We start from the raw sequence: 23,493 nt of genomic DNA, 5'->3' as shown, positions 1-23,493 counted from the left end.
CTGCCTTGCCCTCCCTTTCTCTAGATTGAAACAGATGCCACATTATAAAACCTCTACAGGAGTGATTTGACCAATTTTAACAATAAGATGTATATTTTTTTTAACTCATCAGCTTTAAGGAAAATGCAGAAACGTAGGCTATCTGACTGTTCTGATCTGAAACTTAAATAACTCTTATCTAGCTTTGTTTGCTGTTTAGTATATAGGCCCACTCTGACATTGTATACTTTGCTCAACAAAGTTTATAAAAAAAAAATGTATCTGACTGTTCATCATGAGCAGCAGGAAGTGTGGCTTGTTTGTCTCCTATTCAGTGCTAAATCCAAATAAACACACAACTCACAGCAGAATGTTTTAATTCATAAAACATGCACACAATTAAAGCAGTTTTGATTTTGAACAATTTCATACAAGAAAATGACAAATGAAGATCAAACTAAAATTATACATCAGAGGTTAAATGTCATGAAGTGAAAAACTGAGGTGAAGCCGTGCCGTTTGTTTATAAATGTGTGTGAAAAATGTCACAAGTGGGCTAACAAGAGGCTTACTGCAGCAGGCGTTACCATTCATTCATCACAAGGTGGCGACACACAACAATTTTCATATATTCATCACACATTTTTCACATTCAAGGTTATAAAAGACACACTGAATTAAGATGATGCCCAAACTGGGACTGATTAGCTATAGAAAAGTGCATTTTGAGGCACAAGGCAGCTGAAGCGGAGTAGTTTTGATTCAAACAAGCAGAACCTGAATAGATGATGACTGGAGACCATTAGACTGGAGTGACTTTATTAAAAGGTTTCTTGAACCTGATAAAATCATCTTGGCCCTGGAGTGTTTCAAATTCAGTTTAATTCTATATGCCTTGGACTTTCAAGTAGCCAATCGTGAGCTTGGAATTACAAGGTTTTATTTGACTTTTTCCTGATCAAAATCGAGTTATCCACATATTTGTGATATTTGAGTGTTACTTCATGCTTGTGTGGTGTTATGCTTGTGTTGTGCTTATAATCCCAAGCTCACAAAATATCGTAAAAGCGTGATTCCTCCCAAAAGCTGAGTGCAAGAGGCGTCTCATTTAACAGAATCCTAACCAGCATCTACCTCTGTCCCCTGAGAACAAAAGCATCTGACCGTCATCGTGAAACTTCCTCTATCTTCTATTAGTGCGCTGCGTGCGGAAAATGAAAATACAGTAGAGTGATAATCAAAACAGAGATAATGTGTTTTTTGGTTTTTTTTCACACACGCAGGGCTCTCTTCTTTTTGTTGGTGAGGAACACATGCCAGTTGTCCCAGCGGAGGCCCGCGGTCTGGGAGCAGGAGCCGGTCTCATCGCAGGTGTAGCCGGTAGGACAGCAGTGCTTCATGTCACTGCAACACACCGCCTGAGAGAGAGGGAGAGGGAGAAAGAGAGAGAGAGGGAGAGGGGGAGAGAGAGGGAGAGGGAGAGGGAGAAAGAGAGGGAGAGAGAGAGAGGGAGAGGGAGAGGGAGAGGGAGAGGGAGAGGGAGAGGGAGAGAGAGAGAGAGGGAGAGGGAGAGGGAGAAAGAGAGAGAGAGGGAGAGGGAGAGGGGGGACACGGGCTGTTATACTGCACCTTCAACTGAGGAACACATGACCTCTACTGCTTTGTTCCTCTTTATCCTCCTCCTACAATTACTACTGCTGCAGATACTGTATGTTCTTCCATTGTGGAGGAAAGGTGTACATGGCTAAATTAGGATGCATACAGTTTTAGATTATTACTTGACATTGAAAAGGCCTAAAAACGAAATAAAAAATCTGTTACATGATTAAAATGGCATCATTCAGAGCTGCCTTCGTCACTGGCTTCAAATTACATTAGGTCTGCCTGATGGTTAAAGGATAAGTTCAGCGATTTTGGACCTACGTATATGTAATTTGTCTCTTACACACTTGCAGTACTTGGACCTGCAGACAATATTGACTCCCTGGCTGGCGGTTGAAACAGCGAGCTCTGTTGCTAGGCGTCTTGCTGCTAACAATGAGTCCAAATGATCTTTGTCAGAATATCTCCAAAAAGGCTCCACAGGGGAGTTGAGAGGAAACGGAAAAGTTGTAGTACTTGAGTTAAAATTAGCTCAGATTTCATGACACAGTTCCATCATTACGCACACTTTCACTAACCAGGAAATCACAGAACTATTTTTCTTTGCCGCAGCTCATACTGCTGTGGGGTGCTGACAAGTGTGTTACTGGCGTAGTGATCTACTTTTGCGACAATCAGGTCAGATTGTAAACAGTAGAGTTTGGTAGAAGACGATCCACTGAGTAGAAATGGTGCGGTGCCGCTGCTTTCTGGGCTGTGAACATAAAATACATCAGTTGCCCGCCATATTGTTTTTGGAGATATTATGACAAACCCCATTTGGACTCATTGTTGGCAGCAAGAGGCAAGGGAGCTCGCTGTTTCTACTGACAGCTGACTCTGGACTCAGTATTCTCTGTGCTGAACTTATCCTTTAAAGGTTCAGCAGTAGGGAAGGTGTTGGTGTTACTGTATATTAGAGTCATCACGGTGGTGCCATTTTGACACCGGTGTCGTTTCCCTCCTCAACACCGGCCATACCGGTTATACCGCCTGTTGCCACTAGAGGGTCTAAGCGCTATCAAAGTCAGCGTCACTACAATGAAAGTGAAACTTAAGATTCCTCTCCAAACTCACAGTAACGGCATTTGTAAACGGTAACACTTTTTAATCAGAGATGTATAACACTGCTGAACACTCAGGTAGTTAATGTGAGTGCAGTGCAGATTCTGGCATATTGCCCTTCTTTAGGCTCCCATTGGATTGTACTGGACACATTACTGTCACTAGGTAAAGACAAATAATTCATCCTATTCATCCTAATCTGTCATATTAGTGATTAGATTTAGTGATCAGTATGTTGTTAGTATGTCCATTTATCATTTTGTAGCCTAACTTGAACATGGAAGCTCTGAATATTTTACAAAATACAAAATAACGATATTCCCGGTGTGGGGCTAATGCCCCCGGTGTGGACTCCAAGACCTTATGCCACCGGTAACACCACGACAACCCTACTGTATATCATACATTAGGAGAGGGACAACAGCCCCATGTAGTGGCGGACGTCCTGCAGCAGGTCTCCACGTCTTTACAGCTGAACTGGCTGTCGCACTGGACGTCCCCGTTCTTTAGGTCGGACAGCTTGGGCTGAGGCTTCGGCACGTAAACCTCAGTCAGCGGGACTGTCTGCACCTGCAGCATGATGAGCTTCTGACAGGATCCTGAGGCCATGTTGCAGCTGTAGCCCTGCGGACAGCAGTGCTCCCTGTCCGGGCAGCACACCGCCTGCAGAGGGACAGGAGGGACAGCAAACAGAGACGGGACAGTGGATAAATTACTATTTTACATAAGTAAGCCCTGACAAGGTTAATCTATACCAATACTGCCGCTTATATTTTCATGTCAAACTAGCTTCAGTTATAAAAGTCATCTCTACACACACACACACACACACACACACACACACACACACACACCACAGCACACCTTATGCAGAGGGCAGCAGCCCCACTGGCCGGTGGAGTGCTGGCAGCAGGTGGAGTGTTCTGGGCATCTGTTCTGGGCATCACACTCCACAGAGCTGGGATCAGGCTGGACGCTTTTCCTCGCCGGAAGCTTGTTGTACCACGGAATCACCACTTCTCCTTTGGTGCACGTGGTTGAGGCCTCGTCACATTTGTAGTGGGTGGGACAGCAGTGTTTTCCGTCAGAGCAGCACACCGCCTGGGTGAGAGAAGTGAGAGAGGAAGTGTCACGCCAAAAAAAAAAAAAACCCAGTACCGATCCTACTTTTTAGTTCTTCTTTTATCAGCAGTGAGATGATTTAACTTGGGTTAGAGACACATGAGTGGTACGGTGATATTCTGCAAGTAAAGGTGCGTGAAATAATCTATCTATCTCTATCAACCTATAGCAGTGAACGGTACGATTGCAATTGCACCCCCCCCCCCCACCCCCACACACACCCCACACACACACTCACACACACCCGCCCCCTGACAGCTCAAAAGGTTTTAAGAGTGTCTTGAAACTCCAGTGGTGGGTGGGAGGGGTTTGTTCTGAAACATAGTACAGGCTGGAAAGTAAGTCTGAAAGCTAGAAATCTCAGCCCCTCAGTAATAGCTGAGTCATTGGTATTGATCAACAGCTCTCTCAATTCCCTGCAGATATATTATGGTCATTTTGTGTGGAAGGTATTGGTTGTGAAGATAATACTCACCTCTGGCAGCGGGCAGCAGCCCCACTTTTTGGTTGAGGACATGAAACAGCAGGTAGTGTGGTCAGGGCAGCTGGTGTTGGGGTCACACTGAATCCTTCCCTCCACCTCCTCCTCTTCCTCCTCTTCTTCTTCTTCTTCTTCCTCCTCTTCCTCCTCCTTCTCTCCCTCCCCCACCTTATTGTCTTCACTGTCCTCTTTCCCTGTCTGCGGCTCCGTTCCCTCTGTGCTTGTTAACTGGCTTTGGGTCGTAACCTCCACTTCACTGGGTGGCGCAGTAATAAATGCGGGCAGCTTCTCTAGCATGGGTGCTGACCCCGAGGGGCCCTGACACTTGAGGCTGGTCCCGTCACAGGTTGTGAATTCGGGGCAGCAGTGCATGTGATCGTCACAGCACACGGCCTGTTGGGGGGGGGGGGGGGGGGGGGGGGGGAATGGCAAGGATGCTTAATGTCACAAACACTGGTAAGAGACTGCTGAGTGCATGAACATGTGTGTAGTGTCACATGTGTGGTTTGTTTTTCACTTCTAGAAATGTAAAGAATGTCTCTGTGTGCTTGTCTGGCCCCCTGATGCAGGGAAAAAAGGGAAGTGGTGAAAGCGAAAGCCAAGTAATGCGCTTAAGGTTAGAAATATTGAAGAAATTGGTGCTGAATAGTGATATGCTATTGGGAAGTTGCTCAGTTACAAAATGATCTCAACATCTGGAGAATAGAAAAGAGGTAATGGCCACTATCGAGCTTAAACCAATAATGCGTGACATTTTCATTTAAATACATTTCCATTTTGTTACCCTCTATTGCCAGTTGACAGAACTCAATAGTGATTCAACCTATAGCCAGTTCATAAGAGCTTTTACATGTGCTACATTTGCTGTTCTAAACTGGTAGCTCTTTCCTGGATAAAATCCAGGAGCAGACAGGAAATTATGCGGTTCCAGTTTGGTTGGAATAAACAGAAGTAGAACTGGGTAGTTAGCATGAGCAGCGAAAAGAGAAACTCAAACTTCATCGACAGAAATTCCAAGAAAAAAGACGTCACAGTACTGAACTGTTTGATTGACAGGTGATCTGTGGCAAGTCATTCACACAAACACAAGATCTTCTGTCAAGACTTTAGAAACCTCAAGTACAAGTCAAAGTCAAAGTCCCAAGTCACCAGAGCCCAAGTCAAGTAAAGTCTCAAGCCTTCTCTTCATGCATCAAGTCAAGTCTCAAGCAATTAAAACTGTGACTCGAGTCCCTGCCTCTGGTATTCTGCTGTATTTCTGTGTGTTCACCTGCGGTAGAGGACAACAGGCCCACTGTCCTTTCACGTTCTTGCAGCAGGTGGTCTTGTCCGGACAGCTGGCGGTGGAGTCGCACTGAACTTCGCCTGCCGCTTCTCCCTTCCTGGGGATCGCTGGCACTTTCTCCACCCAGGGCGCCGAGCTGGAGCCGCTGTCACACGTCTGGGCAGCCAGGTTGCATGTCTCACCGTGCGGGCAGCAGTGTATAAAGTCTTCACAACAAACAGCCTGCAAAAAGTGAGGATCGGGAAAGAAGGAAAGCGATTACTTCGTTAGCAAAGCCCTTCATGTTGCAGTTTTAAATGTTATATCCCTTGTGTTGACGAAGAAAGGTCTTTCTAAAAAAAAAAATTATTAATAAAAAGAGGTCATAAATGTACCTTTGGTAGAGGACAGCAAGCCCACCCCCCCTCTTTGGTTTTACAGCATGTGGTTCCATCCTCACAGGCCACTGTATCATCACAGGGAACATCATTGCCTGGGAAAAAAAAAAAGGTTTTACAGTTAATGAAACTGCAGCAGGTGGTCTTGTCCGGACAGCTGGCGGTGGAGTCACACTGAGGGTGTTTTCACATATAGTCCTCTTTAAACGAACCAAACTCAGTCCTCTCAAAGTGGACCAAAAAGTGGACCAACAGAAAAGGGACTCAGTTCTTTTTGCGTTCACATTGTCAGTTCATTTGAAAGAGGACTCAGTTCTCTTTCTGGTTCACTTCAGCTCTGATGGGGCCTCAGTCCTCTTTCTGTTCACACTATAGTAGTTCCTCTGGAGCTCAGACCTTTACTGCTATGTATGTATTTACTGTTATGTATTATTATTAGCCTACTGTTAGTACTTATTTGCTATTCATTTATTACTTTTACCATCATCCTCGATTATCACAAAACCTTTGACATAATCAATTGTACTTCATGCCAATAAAAGTAGTTTAATTACATTGAACTTCATGCCAATAAAAGTAGTTTAATTACATTGAGAGAGAGGGAGAGAGAGAGAGAGAGAGAGAAGGTGAGAGTGGGAGAGAGAGAGAGAGAGAGAGAGAGAGAGAGGGAGGGAGGGAGGGAGGGAGGGAGAGAGATGTGTCTTTTATTTCAGAGGATTCTCCGCTTTTTCTCATTTTATCGCATGTGGTAAACTACTTTTGACATATTTTTTTTTTTTTACTTTCACACGGCACTGCAGTGCGGTCCTAATGAAGCCCCTCGCTTTCATATGAACTGAAAACTGGAGGAAAACCTCAGTGTTTCTGTGTGTTGTAGACAGTTGCCGTTTGATGTGTTCTTCGTTCCATATCTGGAGAAGTGCAGTAGTTCCATCCTCGGACCAAACTAGTCCACTAGTCTTGCTAGCGTTACCATGGTTGCCATGATTACGTCTATTTGTTTTTTCGAGTGTCCCAGTGCAATAGCATGTGATCTGTCTACGGCAAGCCTAGAGGGCTAAAATACAACGGCAAAGGGCGAAGCGAACCTGGAGCGCTTTGTGTTCACAATGCACAGGGTAAGCAAACCACAACGCGGACTTGAAGCGAACCGTACTCAGACCACCTCCCGAGGAGGTCTGAGTACGGTTCGTTTCAGAGGGGTCTGAGTTCTTTTGGAGTGTTCACATATGCGCAAAAAATGCTGACTAATTGCTCTGAGTTTGTTTGGAGGGCTGAAAGGGACCAAGTGTGAAAACACCCTGAACTTCACCTGCCGCTTTTCCTTTCCTGGGGATCGCTGGCACTTTCTCCACCCAGGGCGCCGAGCTGGAGCCGCTGTTACACGTCTGGGCAGCCAGGTTGCATGTCTCACCGTGCGGGCAGCAGTGTATAAAGTCTTCACAACAAACAGCCTGCGAAAAGTGAGGATCGGAAAAGAAGGAAAGCGATTAGACTACTGTGTTAGCAAAGCCCTTCACGTTGCAGTTTTAAATGTTATATCCCTTGTGTTGACGAAGAAAGGTCTTTCTAAAAAAAAATAAAAAAATAAAAAGAGGTCATAAATGTACCTCTGGTAGAGGACAGCAAGCCCACCCCCCCTCTTTGGTTTTACAGCATGTGGTTCCATCCTCACAGGCCACTGTATCATTGCAGGGAACATCATTGCCTGGGAAAAAAAAAAGGTTTTACAGTTACTGAAACTGCAGCAGGTGGTCTTGTCCGGACAGCTGGCGGTGGAGTCACACTGAACTTCACCTGCCGCTTTTCCTTTCCTGGGGATCGCTGGCACTTTCTCCACCCAGGGCGCCGAGCTCGAGCCGCTGTTACACGTCTGGGCAGCCAGGTTGCATGTCTCACCGTGCGGGCAGCAGTGTATAAAGTCTTCACAACAAACAGCCTGCGAAAAGTGAGGATCGGAAAAGAAGGAAAGCGATTAGACTACTGTGTTAGCAAAGCCCTTCACGTTGCAGTTTTAAATGTTATATCCCTTGTGTTGACGAAGGAAGGTCTTTCTAAAAAAAAAAAATTATAATAAAAAGAGGTCATCAATGTACCTCTGGTAGAGGACAGCAAGCCCACCCCCCCTCTTTGGTTTTACAGCATGTGGTTCCATCCTCACAGGCCACTGAATCATTGCAGGGAACATCATTGCCTGGGAAAAAAAAGGTTTTACAGTTACTGAAACTGGTAACTCACTAGGGTACAAAAATCTACACTTGTTTCCTAATCATTTAAAAAACACACACATACAGTATATACAGTATATATATGTATAATTTGCCCAGATAACACCCAGATTCTGCTACAGTAGTATGATATGTGATAAATGTCTACCTTTTGCCTTAGTGATAGGTGACACAGTCACTTCCCCCTCAAAAGGAGGAACCATATTGGTTGTGGTAAATTCAGGGACTTTTTCTGAGTGGCCATTGTCAGAAATAGCCGGTGCTGTAACCTCTGCACTTTCTGAAAGTTGGAACACACACAGAATCAGTTGAACACACAGCCAATGACTACAGAAAAAAGGAAGTAAGCTGGGGTTTTATCGTTTAAACTAAATCTAACCTTTCTGGTTCTCCCACTCTGCTCTCCTCCTAGCAGGCAGCTTGGCCCACATCGGCGTCTCTTTTTTGGTAGATGAGGAAATGCATTTGGACTGTTCGACATTACAGATGCTTCCTTCAGGGCAGCAGTGGGTCTTATCCTCACAGCACACAGCCTGTTCAGATAATACAGACACATGGAGTATCACCTCATAACCAAATACGATAAGTAACCATAAGGATGCCGTAACCTGACGGTGAAGCAGGGCATGCAAATCCTTCATTTGACTTCATTCATCATTCTGTAATCTCACGTTCAGTACGCTATGGAGTAGCATCGGCTTTCAAAACTATCACCTCGTGTATGGGAGAAGAGAAGATACAAAGAGTGCTGCAATGTCCGTAACAAACATTTGCTGGTGTCAAAAAAACGGTTGTCTTGGCAACCGGTTAGATCAGTTACGAGTTAGATCATTAGCAGAGATAGATCATAGCCTCTAGTACTGGAACATGCAAAAAAAAGAAAAAAAAAAAAAAGAAAAAAATAATACCAAGGCACACTTTTTGCAGTGAAAAATAATAAAAAGGCTTTATTATATTGGCTTACTGCATTGGCTTCTTATACTGGTAAGCCAAGAAAGTATGAAAAGTGTGAAAAATATTAAAACGCATTTATTATATTGGCTTACTATATCGGCTTATGATAGTAGTAAGCCAAAATAAAGGCTTTTTAGTATTTTTCACATTTTTGAGAATTTCTGTCCCTTTTTTACATTTTTACAACTTGCAAGTTCCAGTACTAGAGGCCATGATCTATCTCTCTTCGTCAGCCGATCCATACCTTTGGCATGGGGCAACACCCCCAGCTCCCGTCCGGAATCTCACAGCACGTGGTTTCCTCCGGACACTCTGACTCTCCATCGCTGCACAGCACTGCACTGACTAGATCTGCAACAAGAAAGTGTCCAACGATAAGTAAGGAACCTCGGGATTAAGAATGAAACCACTTTTGAGAGAGGGAGCGCATCAGTCAAACCTTTTTGGATGCAGGAGCGGCTGTCTCCGCTGCACTGGTGGCCCTCGGGACAGCAGTGTTTCCCGTCGGAGCACGGGATTCCCTGCGAGTCGGGAAGTCACTCAGAACTTAATGCGACAATTCACATTCAATTATTTTCATTAAATCTAAACAAATCCACTGTAATTTTGGATCAATGACTTTTGGATGCTCCTCTGGGCTTATTTTTACTAATTTATTCACATTTTTGCAAGAAACAAGAGAGCACTAACTGGAACTCTACAGAATATACAGTAGTGGGAATTAGATCTTTAGGTTAAAATGCCACTGTAGCATTTTAACAACAGTAACTCATTAACTACTGTTAACAAATGAGACTGAGAAGATTGCATTTAACATTGTGTACCACTGGGTCGGATTCCTGCGGGAAATCTGCTGGATTGTTTTACGGCACAAAACAGCAAGAGAGGAAGCGCTGTTCTTCCAGAGCAAATAAATAAATCACTTTCAACATATTTATCGTCTTCAATAAGCAAAAGAGCAAAACTTGTTGACCAAAGAAGCAAAGATCCTCTTGGTGACAGGAAGCAACAGGGTTTATGGTAAATATGGTCTTAGTGTTCAGAAACACTAGCCAACCACTGGCTCAACCATGGTGTCTTTGTTTCCTTTTTTATCCCTTATTTATATGCATTATAGAGAGAGTGAGAGAGTGAGTGAGTGAGTGAGAGAGAGAGAGAGAGAGAGACAACATGCAACAAAGCTTCTGGGCCGGATCCCCTGACATATTGAAGGTTAAAAATGCGTCATGTTGCACCTGTAACAGTGCCGGGCGGGGCTGGATTACCTGGGCTAGAGGACAGCAGCCAAACCTGGTCAAGGCCTTCAGACAGGAGAACTCCGGCGGGCAGCGGGACTGATCGGGACAGATGTTGTCGTCTTCCTCCCCCATGTACGTCTTGATCATCCTGAAGGACTGCAGGGATGGGACGGGATGGGACGGGACGGGACGGGACGGGACGGGACGGGGGAACAGTCTTACAGCAGGAAAATACCTCAACAAACAAGTCCAATTCTGACTCCATTTTTCATCTGGCTTAAAGACATCAAACCCCTTCATTTTATCCCTGAAATGCCCTTAATCTCATGAATTATCCATTAAAAATAACATAGCTTTAATAAAAGTAAGGGTTAGTATCATGGGTTTGATCTATTCAAGGGTTGATTCATGGAGACACTAGTAATTAAAGGATTTTTAATACCTTTTGTGCATGGTTTACAGGGTTCTTCATGAGTTATTAATGGAAAGATCCCGACTCCCTGAATTTTTCATTATATTAGAAAGTAAGGAGTCAAAAATTGAGGTGGTGTTTAAGGGGGGTTTGATGAGGTCTCCTCCATTAATAACTCCCTTAACTAATTTTAAGTGGATTTTGCATGAATTAAGGGGTGAAAACGGAATGGTTATTTAAAGGGTTTAGTGGTTCATAGTCAACTGATGGCTCTACTTCGCTAAATACAGTTTTATTCTTACTTTGGAAAGCCTGGGCTGATTGGCGGAGACTCTCTCGGCCCAGGGCACGGACGCAGTTGCGTTCACACAGCTGGACTCCTTCACATCGCAGAGCGTTCCCTCAGGACAGCAGTGCATGTGATCCCCGCAGCACTCAGCCTGCGGAGATAGGGAGGGTAGTACGAATAGTTTGACTACCAAAGTGGTTTTGAAAGTCCTATCATAAAGGCTGAGCCACTATCAGGGTCATAAAATAGTAAAAACGGCATTGAGGATGAATAGTGCCAGTGTACAACCTTAGGTCTGTTTAATTTACAGTAAGAGAGAAAGGTTATCTGGTATGTACACTTCAGCGATACGTCTTTTTACTATGTGCCTGCTTGGTATATTCTCAGGCTGATGATAGTGAAGCACATAGAGGTATAGCACAACCCTTCCTTTTTCAGTGGAATCATAAGGTCATAAGGTGATTCTGGGATATCATGACACACAGTTCTGCTGTCTAAACTGATGATAACAAGCAAATTTTATGTAAAAACTCTGACAAACGAGGTATGAAACATTTTAAAGTTAAAAATTAGTTGACAATTTCAGATTTGTTTGACAGCACACCTAACATTACTATCCAGTGTTCAACGGGATGAACATTCATTTGACTATTTAGCCTAATAGATCGGTGTGTACCTGGTTGAAGGGGCAACACTGGTACCCGCTGTCCGGGCTGCTGCAGCAGGTGTGACCCTCCTCACACTCCCCTCCGTCCGGACACTCGTCAGCACCAACCAGGGCCAGCAACGCCCAACAGATCACAACCCACCTCTGCATCTGCACAGGGCAACGAAAGAGGGATGTGAGAGAGGGTGTGTGTGTGTCTGTGTGTGTGTGTGTGTGTGTGTGTGTGTGTGTGTGAGAGAGAGAGATCGATGATATTTTTACATGCATGGTCGATGAAACTTTCCCCAAATGCAAAAAAGCTTGACTAGACTCAGTCTGAAATGTCACAGAAAGTGACATGATGCCCGCACCTTGTGATGAAGATATTTCTATGTGCATGTTGTCACTTGTTTTCAGGAACTTGTAACTGTCTCATAGAGGTCAAATGTATCTCCCCACCAGGCTATTTACAACACCTCTTCTTTCATTTCATATATTCACTGGAGGTAGGTCATAGCCTACATATTAAAACATAACCTCAAATATATATCATACCTGAATCTCAAATCTCTGTCTTCTCTGTCTGCTTTATTTACTGAAGTCTAATAGTTGCTTTAAAGCATTTGCTCAGGCTTATGTCGAAATAATGCTGTTGGGATGCGTTCCTGATGTGGTTTTTATTTCATTTCGCCATGAATAAGCAATGTAAACCGGACTCCATGGGGAATTACACAAACTTTCAGTTTCGTTTTGCATGTATTTCGGGAGGTAAACTGCCGTTTTTCCCTCTAAAATGTCGGTTACTCAGTAAATCCTGTGAACATTTTAGACAGGGCTTTTATTCATTAATTAATAACATATAAAAAAATAAAAATAAAAAGGGTTAAACTGCGCAATAGGCTATAAACCTAAAGTAGCTTGATAAAGTATAATCATACCGTTGACATACAGGCTGAGGTTGATTTATCAGTGTGTAAGTGAAACAATTCAGTTACATTTCTCAAAAAGCACTTTTGTAACTCTCTCCAGGAGTGCGATTACACCAGAACGTTTAGTAACTCTCTTACATTATAATTAATAACGCATTTTGCACTTACCTCTGCCAATGACTTGAAGCGCTGTTGTGTGCACTGTCAGGTGTTTCAGGAGTGTCTCAACAGAAAATATCACACATGATATACCTTGTCCACGCCCCCAAGAGGGAGGGAGAGAGAGAGAGAGAGGATAGAGAGAGAGAGAGAGAGAGAGAGAGAGAGAGAGAGACCCATTTGCTCTGAATACATTGCTGTCAACTAACTTCACCCTGTTCTACATAATACAATGAAATGTAATTTAAAACATTGTTGTAGTGGCTTCTGTTTGACAACATGGTTCACTGGAAAACTTTGTTTTCAGGCGACAGCTGCACTGCAGCAGAGTGCTGCTCCGCCAGGGGGCGCGCGAGGCGCGACAGACTGTAGTGACAGAGGGGGCGTGGTCACGAGGTCTGACGATCCTGGCCATTCATCACTGATCTCACAGCATAAGCACCAGCCTCTCTCACTTATTAGATATGGCCACCGTGTAGTCTAGCTGTGTACACATTTGTGAAATCTCCGTGCACATTTTTTCACACCTGTAACCCGCTCTACGCAAGTTCAGGCCTCCTGAGGAAAACATGTTTACTGGTTATCGATGGAGGCGCCGAGGAGGTTGCAGCATGGAAATGTCATCTGACGTTAGCCCTTTAATGTGGTAACCTGAATTCAACCACAATGAATGAAAACACATCTGTTTCACAACGACACTCTTAGCTAAAGCAAAGGTGAGTACTAAACCTGTTTCCTGCTGCCATACCGCTACGTTAGTACCGTTAACGTTACCTAATCAGCTAATAGCTACTCGGCTAGTTTGCAGTCATAAGCTAACGTTAACGTCGGTGTTACACAGATTTGAGAAAGGCTAGGCTAGCTAACGTTAGCGGACAAACCCACGTAGCCAAACTGTCAAGCTAACATCATGTAGCTAGCTAATTAATCAATAGCGCTTCTCTTGTGTGGTTTATTCTACCCATTTCGGGGAGAAAAGGGCAGTTAGCTAATGGTGGTCCTTACTAGAGGGGGTAAGAGGGCAAAAAGACTTTTATAAATGAAAACAAAAGGGGCAACAGCCAAGTCAAATCTTTGACTTTGAGTTACGACGAGATGTTGAATCGTTGAATTGTTGAATCAAGTAAATTGATAATGTCATCAGAATGACCTTAGTTTTGGTTTTGCTCATTAGTACGTTATTCCTATTTAATTTGTCAGCCATTACCTTGTGTCCAGTCTGCATGAGTCTGGATGGTACTGAATGTACCTGCATTCAGCATGGGACATGAAACTGCTCACAACGTTGTGTAGGAGAAATGAGACAAATTATCGACCTCAAAACTTGTCATTTAATTATTCAATCAGATATAAAAATTGTATGTGGCCACACATTTGTATATTTTTTGTCAGTTGCCACTAAGCTACGGTTTTTGAAGAAGATTTGCTTTGGCAAAGCAGCTTATTGACCTGGCAAATGTTGAGGGCCAAATGGCTATAACTGTCACACTATGGTGTAATTAACTCCAGGAATAGGACTAGCCAGGGGAGTGAAATGTCAATCAAACAGATAAGGTACAGGACAGTTGGCTTGGCCTGTAAGCCAGACTGTTCATTATCCAAAACCATTTATCCCCCACGGTACACATTTCCTTAAATTCTGCATATTCAGGCAAGGCAAGTCCTAGGCAAACCCTGCTCTTCGTTCTCATGTTGGATCCTAGTGATGCATTTGTCTGCAATGAGGATGCTTTCTAGGGATGGGATGATATATCGAAAAACACAAAAATGTGACGATATGTATTGTGGGGCAGAAAACATTTTATTCTGCTGTAGTAATCATAAATGAGATGCTTGCCTGTCAAAATTTCACAAGCTCTCCTTCAAAATTATATTATTTGCACTTTGTAATGACATTTATAAATTGTTGTTTACATTCTGGTGAGCCTGTGCCATTGCTAGAAAGATTTGTGGCCCAGAAATAGCATAATTCTGCTCAGTCATACTTTGGTGTCATTGAACTTTTATTTATTACATTGTATCGTTGTTTTATCAAATCATATCATGAGATATTGTCCCATCCCTAATGCTTTCACAAAAGCAATAATGACTACTTATTCAAAATAAGACTGCTCTAAACACTATTTATTTGCTGCTAACCATATTACTCTGTCAGTTAGTCCATTGTGGGGAGCCAGTGTGGGTTAGGAGGAGAGGCTCTGACTGGCTGTATGGAGAGATTGGCGACATGCATATAATAGATAAGCTATCTCAGTGTCAACCAGCCCATTATAACACCTCCTCCTCACCCGAGGCCACTCGCATCAATGAAGGAGTGGTTTGGCTTTTTATTTATCAGTCATCTTTGTTGTTGGTAAAGTAGCTCATTCCTCTGGAAGACAATATTATGAACACAGCAAGTTTTTTTTAGTTTGTTTGTTTGAGTACTAGCTTGAAATGCTTCCACTGAATTGCTTCATGCAGAGACTTACTTGCCAGTAGTCAAACCCAGGTTTGTGTTCTGTTACTACAAATACACACATGTCCTATCTTGTTCTTGGTTAATGATGTCCTCCCGTAGTTTGTATTGCTGTTGCACAAGCTAATTTGCAGCATCTGAGGGCCTTGCATCACCCACTCAGCAGATTGAATTAACTGGACACTGAACCTGCCTCAGACTCGGTGTAGCGTTGCTGATCCACTGCGACACCACCACTCTCCCTTATTTGTTTTACATAACAGGGGGACATAGACACCTGGCTGTAGCACGCAACGCTCTACCTCAGTGTTAAAAGAAGTGAATGAACAGCTTGGACGGTTAAGTTTAGTTACGTTATACTGTGCTCCATGTGATGGGATATGCTATTTTTCTTTATTTTTCTGACAGGTAGCCAGGATGGGGGAGCGGACCGCCAGCGCCCCCGTGGCTGGGATCTCTCCAGTGCAGCAGATGCTGGCTTCTGGCACTGGAGCTCTCCTCACGTCTATTTTTGGTGAGATCAGCGGTCATGGAAATAAAGATCAGCAAGTGCAACTTCTGTTTTATCAGTCTCTGAAAGTAGTTCTTTGCAAAAGAGTTTCACCTAATGTTGTGTCACACACTCACCCTAAGTACAGTGTTTCAACACAGTCATTGTTATAACTGAATCGGTCTTTCTTTCGTTTGTTGACAGTCACACCGCTGGACGTTGTGAAGATAAGGCTGCAGGCTCAGCAGACTCCGTTCTCCCAAGGTAAAACCACAGAGCGCTTTGGCTACTTCTTAGTATCTACTATGAATGTTGATTCATTTTACCTGGATTCATGGTGCTGCTCTGTCATCACAACAGACTACACTGTCTTTTTCTGTTGCCCTCAGATAGCTTGTCTGCTTGTGTGGTGTTAGGTTATACCTCGTCTCTAGTTAGATTAGGTAATGAAACACTAACTCGGGTAAGGGTGTGGTTCTTGAAGTCTTTGCCTTTGACAGCTCTTTGTGGATGCCATGTGTATCTCCATGCTTTTGCTAACCGCACTGCGCTTGTTCTTTGTGTCTTTTGCACTCTCTCTGTCTCTGTGTCTTTCTTTACTGTGTCTCTTCTTTCTCTCTTCCTCTTGCTTTGTTTCATAGCTTTAGCCAGTGAATCTGCTCCCTGGGGTGGCGTCATCCGCCCCTCCAAGTGTGAGTATCTGACCAGCAGTCACTGCATGCTGAAACTTGGCCGCTGTTTGACAACGTGCCGGTCTGGCACAGCTTTCTGAGTGTGGCCACATGGCCAACTAACAAGAAATGTTTTTTCTCCTTGCAAACAAAATAACCCCTAACAAACATCCACATAATTACTGTCAAATTAGCAGTCACTGCAAAACATGTGCATGGGTTTCATTTCTTTGCCTTCAATCTCACTGTATCTTGTTATCAAAGGCATTCTCAGTTAATGAGTGAATGTCTAAGCTAGTTATATGGCTGCAGTCTTCTACCATGACCCACTTCTACCTGTTCTTGGTTTACAGACAATGCGTAATAGCTCCAAGAAACAGAAAACAACACTGGAAATGTTCTCTAGCTACATTTCATTACTGAAAATAAAACCACATCCTTTGTGTCTGGGAGATTTTCCTTACTACTTCTAAGTTATGATCCTGTCCCTTGTAGATAGGGGTTTTATGCTTTTTATGTTCAGCCATATTTCCACAGGGTAAAATATATAGTAGGAGCCGGTTGTGAAATGATGCTTTTTTTAGAGTTTCTGTGAAGGTTTTGCTAATACCTAAAAAAAAACCCCTAAATAAACAGGCAGAGCAAGCAGTGGCAAGGACAGCCTTGATGTTATCAAGTGGCTGTGCGGTCATTCCCATCGCCTTTGTTATTGGTTGCCTTTACTCGCCTCTGTAGCAGATGCTTCAACTCAATTTCGAGGAACAGCAAAACATCACAGAATTACTCTTAGATGCAGTAAAAACCAAGTTCACGCTACAGAATATCAGATACTCATATACACACTGTGTCACTTTTAGATTCTGTCTCTTAAATTACTTATCTGGTGTTTGCCTAGGAATTTTGCAAAGGCTGGGATCATACAGTTACTGTATGCATTGCATCATATTGTCAAAATGGTAAAGCTGTGCTGACCTGGTGTTGTATCTCTCACAGGGAAGTGTTTCTTGTATTGTAATGGACTGATGGATCACATCTATGTGTGTCAGAATGGAACCAGCTGCAGCAGCTGGTACAAAACACCGACACACTTCAGTGGGACTCTAGTGAGTAATAGTATGGCGTCTATAAACACTAACCTGCTTTGGTTTTGCCACAGTCTACTTCTGTTCCACAAAAGTAAATAATAATGTTTTGATTCTATTTGGTTTTTTTTGCCACAGGATGCTTTTGTGAAAATTACACGACATGAAGGACTCCGGTCTTTGTGGAGCGGACTGCCACCAACACTGTGAGTGTCACACTTTGGAACTAGAAATTTTTTTAAATATTTCTAAAACAAATGGGTGAGAATTAATGTACAGATTAGGGTGCAACCGATATGGGTTTTGAAGTCTGATACCAATAGTTCTGTACTGAACCTGACGATAGCGTTACATTGTGCGATCACGTTGTGCTGATATTCAGTGTCTGAAAATGTTTCTTTCTTCATGCCAAAAATTACAAGGATTCAGTGTTTCCCCCAGAATGTTATTCTTATCAGGGTGGAAAAACCTCTGAAGCAGCATTGAGACCATCATGGGAATCAGCAATCTGATATTTTGGTCCCAGATTTCCACTCATATGACATTACAGGTTCCATTGATTAGTATCCTGATTAGAACCACAGTGTGTCACAGCATGAACTGTAGGCTCTTGGGACTGAGGGTTTCTCAATCTAACCTTTTCGTTTTTATATAAATATATATGTGTGTGTGTGTGTGTGTGTAGGGTGATGGCGGTACCTGCCACAGTCATCTACTTCACCTGCTACGACCAACTGCGGGACTTCCTGAGATACGGTCTGGGTTTCCAGGGCAACCATATCCCCCTCGTCGCTGGGGGTCTCGCTAGACGTAAGCGTATGAAAACACAAACACACACGTACACAATCTAACTGTACCATGTTAAGAGTTTTCTTGACTTCCAGCTGTTGTGTGTGTGTGTGTGTGTGTGTGTTGCAGTGGGGGCCGTGACAGTGATCAGCCCCCTGGAGCTGGTCAGGACGAAGATGCAGTCCCGCCGGCTGTCGTACGGCGAGCTGCGGGTGTGTATCCGCTCTGCCGTGGCCCAGAACGGCCTGCTGTCGCTGTGGAGGGGCTGGGGACCCACCGTGCTGAGGGACGTACCCTTCTCTGGTGAGAGCAGCACCACACCGTCATAATGTAATGACAAATCGATCTGTTAATCAGTCCGCAGAGTTGGACTTCTCACTCAAAAAAGTGAGTCATTACTAGTTTCAAAAGTAATATCATGACTTTGCTCGTTACTCCCTGGAAGCAAGTAAGCTGGTTCCACTTGTTATATTATTTTAGGATGAGTTATTTACATCATCAAAGGGAATGCATTGGTTGATTCATTTTTACAGTGCATGTTTAGACCTTCTCTGTACATATGTATGGCCTTCTGTAATGCAAACATGATGCACAGTTTTGCAAATCCTGTGTATATATACTATAAATTCGCATATTTGTTCATATTTTTAATATTTCTTCATATTCCCCCTGTTTTCCCCCTGCATTTCTCATCTGTTTTATATCGCACATGCCTTCATTTTTATGTTTTTTCATTTATTTTCATGCTGAATATATGTCATATTTTTTGTATATTCTCATACCGTACATATTTTTCATTTATTGCTTTGTCTCAGTATGCTCTACTGCTGTTTACTTTTTATTTGTATAGTTCTAACTAGTGTTGTAATTTTTGGTTGTGTTATGTTAGCTACCCCTCTTTTTTTTTTTATGGTAATTTGTCACACTAGTGGTTATTGGGAAACATAATAAGATGCGGAACTAAGCGACAAGTTACCATTCACCGGTCATGCGAGTAAGTCCCTGTTTGTGTGTGTTTGCAGCGCTGTACTGGTTTAACTACGAACTGGTGAAGGCCCAGCTGTGTGAACAGGCCCGAATGTCCCAGTCCACCTTCTCCATCAGCTTCACTGCAGGAGCCGTCTCTGGAGCTGTGAGTCCGCCTTTTACACAGAAACACGCAGCAAGCAAGCATGGCTTTATTTACGCTTTGGTACTACTTACTACAGCATTGACGTTTTATTACCATCTATCAGCGGAAACTATGAACGGTATGGCTTGATAAGAGTCAGTCTGATATCCCCATCGGATATGAATTCCCATTGATTGCATTTTATCAAGGTAGCCTTCAGAAATCTTCAAATGATTTGCACTGAGCGTGGGTTTTACTCTCTGAAGAGAAATGTGCTTGTAAAAATATGTCAAAATCGCTTCATAGGACTAAAACGTTTGATAACAAGGTTTCAGGTCCTGTTTCAAATATTTATGTTACAGGGAGAGATACAACAGTTGGATCCCCACAGTAGGAGTAATAGTGTGCAGCTTAATCAGTATGAGCCCAGCCTTTTTCCAAATGTGTGGACTTGAGACTTACGACAGTGTTTGACACACACAAATTGTTTCTTGAGCAATAATAAGCAATCCTGTTGATATAATGCATTGATATCCTTGATGTAGGGATAAGTATTCTCCCTGAATGCTATCTAACCTTCTGAGGTGCCAACACCTGTGCATTGCCCAGGATATGACTCATTTTTTGTGTCTGTCATGCTGACTAGGTTGCAGCAATCCTGACTCTGCCCTTTGACGTGGTGAAGACAAGGAGGCAGATCCAGCTGGGAGAGATGGAGACACTGGGAGGTCTGTTTCTGCTTCTACAGTTATACAGCGCCTTGCAAAAGTATTCACCCCCCTTGACTTTTTGCACATTTTGTTGTGCTATGACATTTTTTCAGGATTTGTTCAGGACTTTTTGTCTGAGTTCTATGCAAAACAATCTGTCCCATCAAATATGTGTAGAAATGTATGTTAAAGCATAAAATTAAATTCTGATTTCTCTGTTATTTCAATTTTATGCTTTAACATACATTTCTACACATTTGTTTTCACTTTGATGGGACAGATTGCTTTGCATAGAACGTAGACAAAAACAAATCCTGACTAAATGTATTTTGAAATAACTTCACAGCACAACGAAATATGCAGAAAGTCAAGGGGGTTGAATACTTTTGCCTACATGGCTATGTAGGCAATATGGTTTCCGTATGGTATGAAATGTATTTCCTTATGGTAACATGTGTACAATGCAGTATAGCAAATTCTAAGTGGTAGCTTACTCCCATTCCTCCTAGTTCCCGTAAAGAGAACCACATCCACATGGCACATAATGAAGGAAATATGGGCCGAGTCGGGCTACAGGGGCCTTTTTGCAGGTATACACTCTTTCCTTCTTCTATCACATTAATTAAAAGTGCAATGTTTGCTTGGCTAAAGGCTGGAACTGAAGTGAGCTGCGTCTGTGTCCTCCCAAGGTTTCCTGCCCAGGGTGATCAAAGTGGCCCCGGCCTGCGCTGTCATGATCAGCAGCTACGAGTTTGGGAAGACTTTCTTCCAGCAGATGAACCTGGATCGCGAGCGGCGGGCATCCTGAGGGTCCGGCCGCTGTCGGTGTCTCAGTGGGAAGAGACTGCTCATAGCACACAGGCAAAAACACTATGCAGGAGTCTCTCCAAACAGAAGCTTTTGAGGAACAAGACGGACTGGAATTGGTCTTGTGTAAACGGAAGAGATGAGGAACGGCCCTTATTGCCCCATCTCTGGCCCTTTTATTCAGCCACATTTCAGCGAGGCCGCTCCCCACAGCTCTCCTCTCTTTACATGCACAAACACAAACTGCGAGGTGACGAGACACAATCAGATCTTTGAACTTAAATGTGAAATAAGTGTCTATATATGGCACTTAAAATGATGAACCAGGAATTCTGAGAGATACCTTGGGACCATAAGCTTTGTGTGCTGAATATTCCAGTAAATTACTTGCAGGTATCTTGAAAGTAAACAACGGGACGGGAAATAATTACTTTAATGCCTTAGAAGGGAACTATACCAAATCCTTTTGACACGGATCCCAACTCCATGTATAGCAGCACACATTCAAATGATAACGACGACTCTTGGGGCAGCAGAGTGACCAGAACATGTGGCGTGACTATTTCTTGATCTGTGAAGGACAATGATGCAAGGTGTGAAATGCCTCATGGGAAAATCCAGAAACTCTCTAAAAAGACTGCAACTGCATGAGTACTGTAGCATGAGTTTGAGGGCAAAAACGTTCCCATTCCTCAGCCTTTGTAATGCCTCGCAAACTGCATGGTGTGTACAATCCCATCCCATACAGAAACCTACAAGATTATAGGCTGGATTACCCAGTTTTAGCAGTAAGGCATGACATTTTTTTGGGTTGTACTTATTCATGTTCATGATAAAATTTAATGAAACGTCTACAGAATGAAATAGTCGTTCTCCTTACAGGTGTCTGGTTCATAAACCAGATTTTGGTTTGCTTTCTGAGCAGTGGACAGTTTTCATAAACTGAGTGGATGACTGACAAATCTTTTTTGTATGATGAATACGTTTGACCTTTCGTAGCACTTCAGTCTCGCAACACAAGCGCTGTGAAACTATTCTGTCATAACAATAATAATTACAGGTTCTTATGTTGATTGAATGTATGCCTCTTCTCTGTTCTCATAACTGGAAGAAAGCCATAGTATAATTTTATAGCAAAAGCTTAGATTTATGACAATACACTCACTTAAACAAAATTATGGCTATCTTGATGTGGCTCTTGGAATTTCTATTTACACTGGTACATGAATTTTACATTTTATTCTACAATTACACTACAAGAATTATTGAACTAATCACCATTGCCATCAGAGCAAAATTACAACATCTGTGAAAACCACTGAGATAAGCCTCACAAATCCAAAAAGATATTCTGAAATTCTGCAGGACAGCGTAATTGATGCTAAAAAAAATAGTAGAATGTGGCCAAATATCCTCTATCACAGTTGTCAGAGGCTTTCCAAACGTTCCTGGCTTGCAATTTGAGTGATAAATTGGTTCAAGAAAATGTGCAGTTGATGGTTTCACAACTTGTTACAACACTGGACTGTGAAAAGGAATATTGTTGCCTTCAAAAGTAGAATGTGTCAGTTTTGTTTTTTACTTGAATGAATAGGGTAATAAATATTAAATGACAGCTTGATCCTGTGGTTTATTTTCTATGGACTGTGTAAATTACATAAATATTCTTGTGAGAAAATATATGTACAGTACATGACAATGAAAATTAGCAATTAGGATGAGAAGTAGTATCAAAACATTTTTAAACATACATTTAAGCAAATATACTGTATAAAAGCACCATATTGTACATTTTCCAACAATAAACAGAACAAAGGGTATGTGTGACCAAGTCAACTTTGTTCAAGTCCCAAGTCAGTCATGTCTCAAGTTTAAATGATGTAGATCAAGTCCAAGTCATTAATGTCAAGTCCCAAGTCTAAATGTAGAACAGCAAGTCAGGTCAGAACAAATCAAGAGTCCAGTATCAATTTAATATCTTAAAGAAAACTAAATATCTAGGACTGTTCAATGCAATATGGTTTCAATAGGATAAAAACTTGGTGAGAGCATCATGAGTTTGATTTCTATAATCAGTTTCAACTTCAATAAATTCAATCATTCCATACAAATTCAGAAAACAGAATTTAAATTCAGTCATCTGCTGGAACAAAGACTTTAGAAACCTTTTCAAGTCATCAAAGTACAAGTCAAAGTCAAGTCCCAATTAAGTCACCGGAACCCAAGCAATTGGGAGTCATGTGACTCGAGTCCCCACCAATTCCCCACCAATTAATGTAAATGTAAGTAATATAATTAAAATACAAGTACAAGTCAGTTACATGTAAAGGCGATCTAAATGTAAAAAAATGTGTCAAAAGAAACTGGAACCTGGATATGTACTTTTTTTTTTACTCTTTATGTCATATTTTTCATATTATGAGTGATTTAAAAATGTGCTGAATTCAATTATAATGGGGGATAACAAAGATTTCTCTGTCCTTTTCTACAAAATCAAACATTGACATCTCGTGGCTGTAGTGTGAAGTACTGGAGGCGGATCTTCAACGAGCTTCACGCTGAGTCTCGCG

At 42.5% G+C, this 23,493-nt stretch overlaps 2 protein-coding genes across 3 annotated transcripts; one reads left to right on the top strand and one right to left on the bottom strand.

Annotated features, from left to right (window-relative positions):
• Positions 1-339: 339 nt before the first annotated feature.
• On the bottom strand, positions 340-12,867 carry grna (granulin a). Its single transcript, XM_071542374.1, has 18 exons — positions 12,815-12,867; positions 11,748-11,888; positions 11,085-11,222; positions 10,398-10,526; positions 9,572-9,653; positions 9,377-9,483; positions 8,558-8,711; positions 8,327-8,458; positions 8,047-8,144; positions 7,748-7,889; positions 7,561-7,658; positions 7,263-7,404; positions 5,948-6,045; positions 5,559-5,795; positions 4,283-4,681; positions 3,550-3,786; positions 3,091-3,348; positions 340-1,397 (listed from the first exon to the last, which is right to left on the bottom strand). The coding sequence occupies exons 2-18, from the start codon at positions 11,886-11,888 to the stop codon at positions 1,251-1,253; spliced, it is 2,739 nt and encodes a 912-aa protein (XP_071398475.1). The 5' UTR covers positions 12,815-12,867; the 3' UTR covers positions 340-1,250.
• A 526-nt stretch (positions 12,868-13,393) lies between these two features.
• slc25a39 (solute carrier family 25 member 39) lies at positions 13,394-22,544 on the top strand. Of its 2 annotated transcripts, XM_071542358.1 has the most exons (12): positions 13,394-13,521; positions 15,672-15,777; positions 15,958-16,017; positions 16,395-16,445; positions 17,418-17,527; positions 17,645-17,712; positions 18,192-18,316; positions 18,425-18,598; positions 19,318-19,427; positions 20,053-20,134; positions 20,626-20,706; positions 20,806-22,544. In XM_071542358.1, the coding sequence occupies exons 2-12, from the start codon at positions 15,681-15,683 to the stop codon at positions 20,922-20,924; spliced, it is 1,077 nt and encodes a 358-aa protein (XP_071398459.1). In that variant the 5' UTR covers positions 13,394-13,521; positions 15,672-15,680; the 3' UTR covers positions 20,925-22,544. The 2 variants fall into 2 exon arrangements, with proteins under 2 accessions (XP_071398459.1, XP_071398460.1); XM_071542359.1 differs by lacking the exon at positions 16,395-16,445.
• Positions 22,545-23,493: the final 949 nt, after the last annotated feature.

This window comes from Centroberyx affinis, unplaced genomic scaffold, assembly GCF_046629955.1.
Source record: "Centroberyx affinis isolate AG114_WGS23_722 - 3 ecotype Tasmania unplaced genomic scaffold, CSIRO-AGI_Caff_v1 ptg004071l_1, whole genome shotgun sequence".
Classification (NCBI taxonomy): domain Eukaryota; kingdom Metazoa; phylum Chordata; class Actinopteri; order Beryciformes; family Berycidae; genus Centroberyx; species Centroberyx affinis.
Note: the sequence above shows the minus strand (reverse complement) of the source record. Positions and strands in the feature narration are given on the sequence as shown.

Bases quoted from the DNA above. Each gene is read 5' to 3' on its own strand.
- grna (XM_071542374.1), bottom strand. From the start codon at position 11,888: ATGCAGAGGTGGGTTGTGATCTGTTGGGCGTTGCTGGCCCTGGTTGGT. The intron at 10,527-11,084 runs GTAAGAATAAAA...CCATCCCTGCAG, and splicing joins ATCAGCCCAGGCTTTCCAAA to TCCTTCAGGATGATCAAGAC. The intron at 3,787-4,282 runs GTGAGTATTATC...TCTCTCACCCAG, and splicing joins GCTGCTGCCCGCTGCCAGAG to GCGGTGTGCTGCTCTGACGG.
- slc25a39 (XM_071542358.1), top strand. From the start codon at position 15,681: ATGGGGGAGCGGACCGCCAGCGCCCCCGTGGCTGGGATCTCTCCAGTG. The intron at 17,528-17,644 runs GTGAGTAATAGT...TTTTTGCCACAG, and splicing joins CACACTTCAGTGGGACTCTA to GATGCTTTTGTGAAAATTAC. The intron at 18,599-19,317 runs GTGAGAGCAGCA...GTGTGTTTGCAG, and splicing joins GAGGGACGTACCCTTCTCTG to CGCTGTACTGGTTTAACTAC.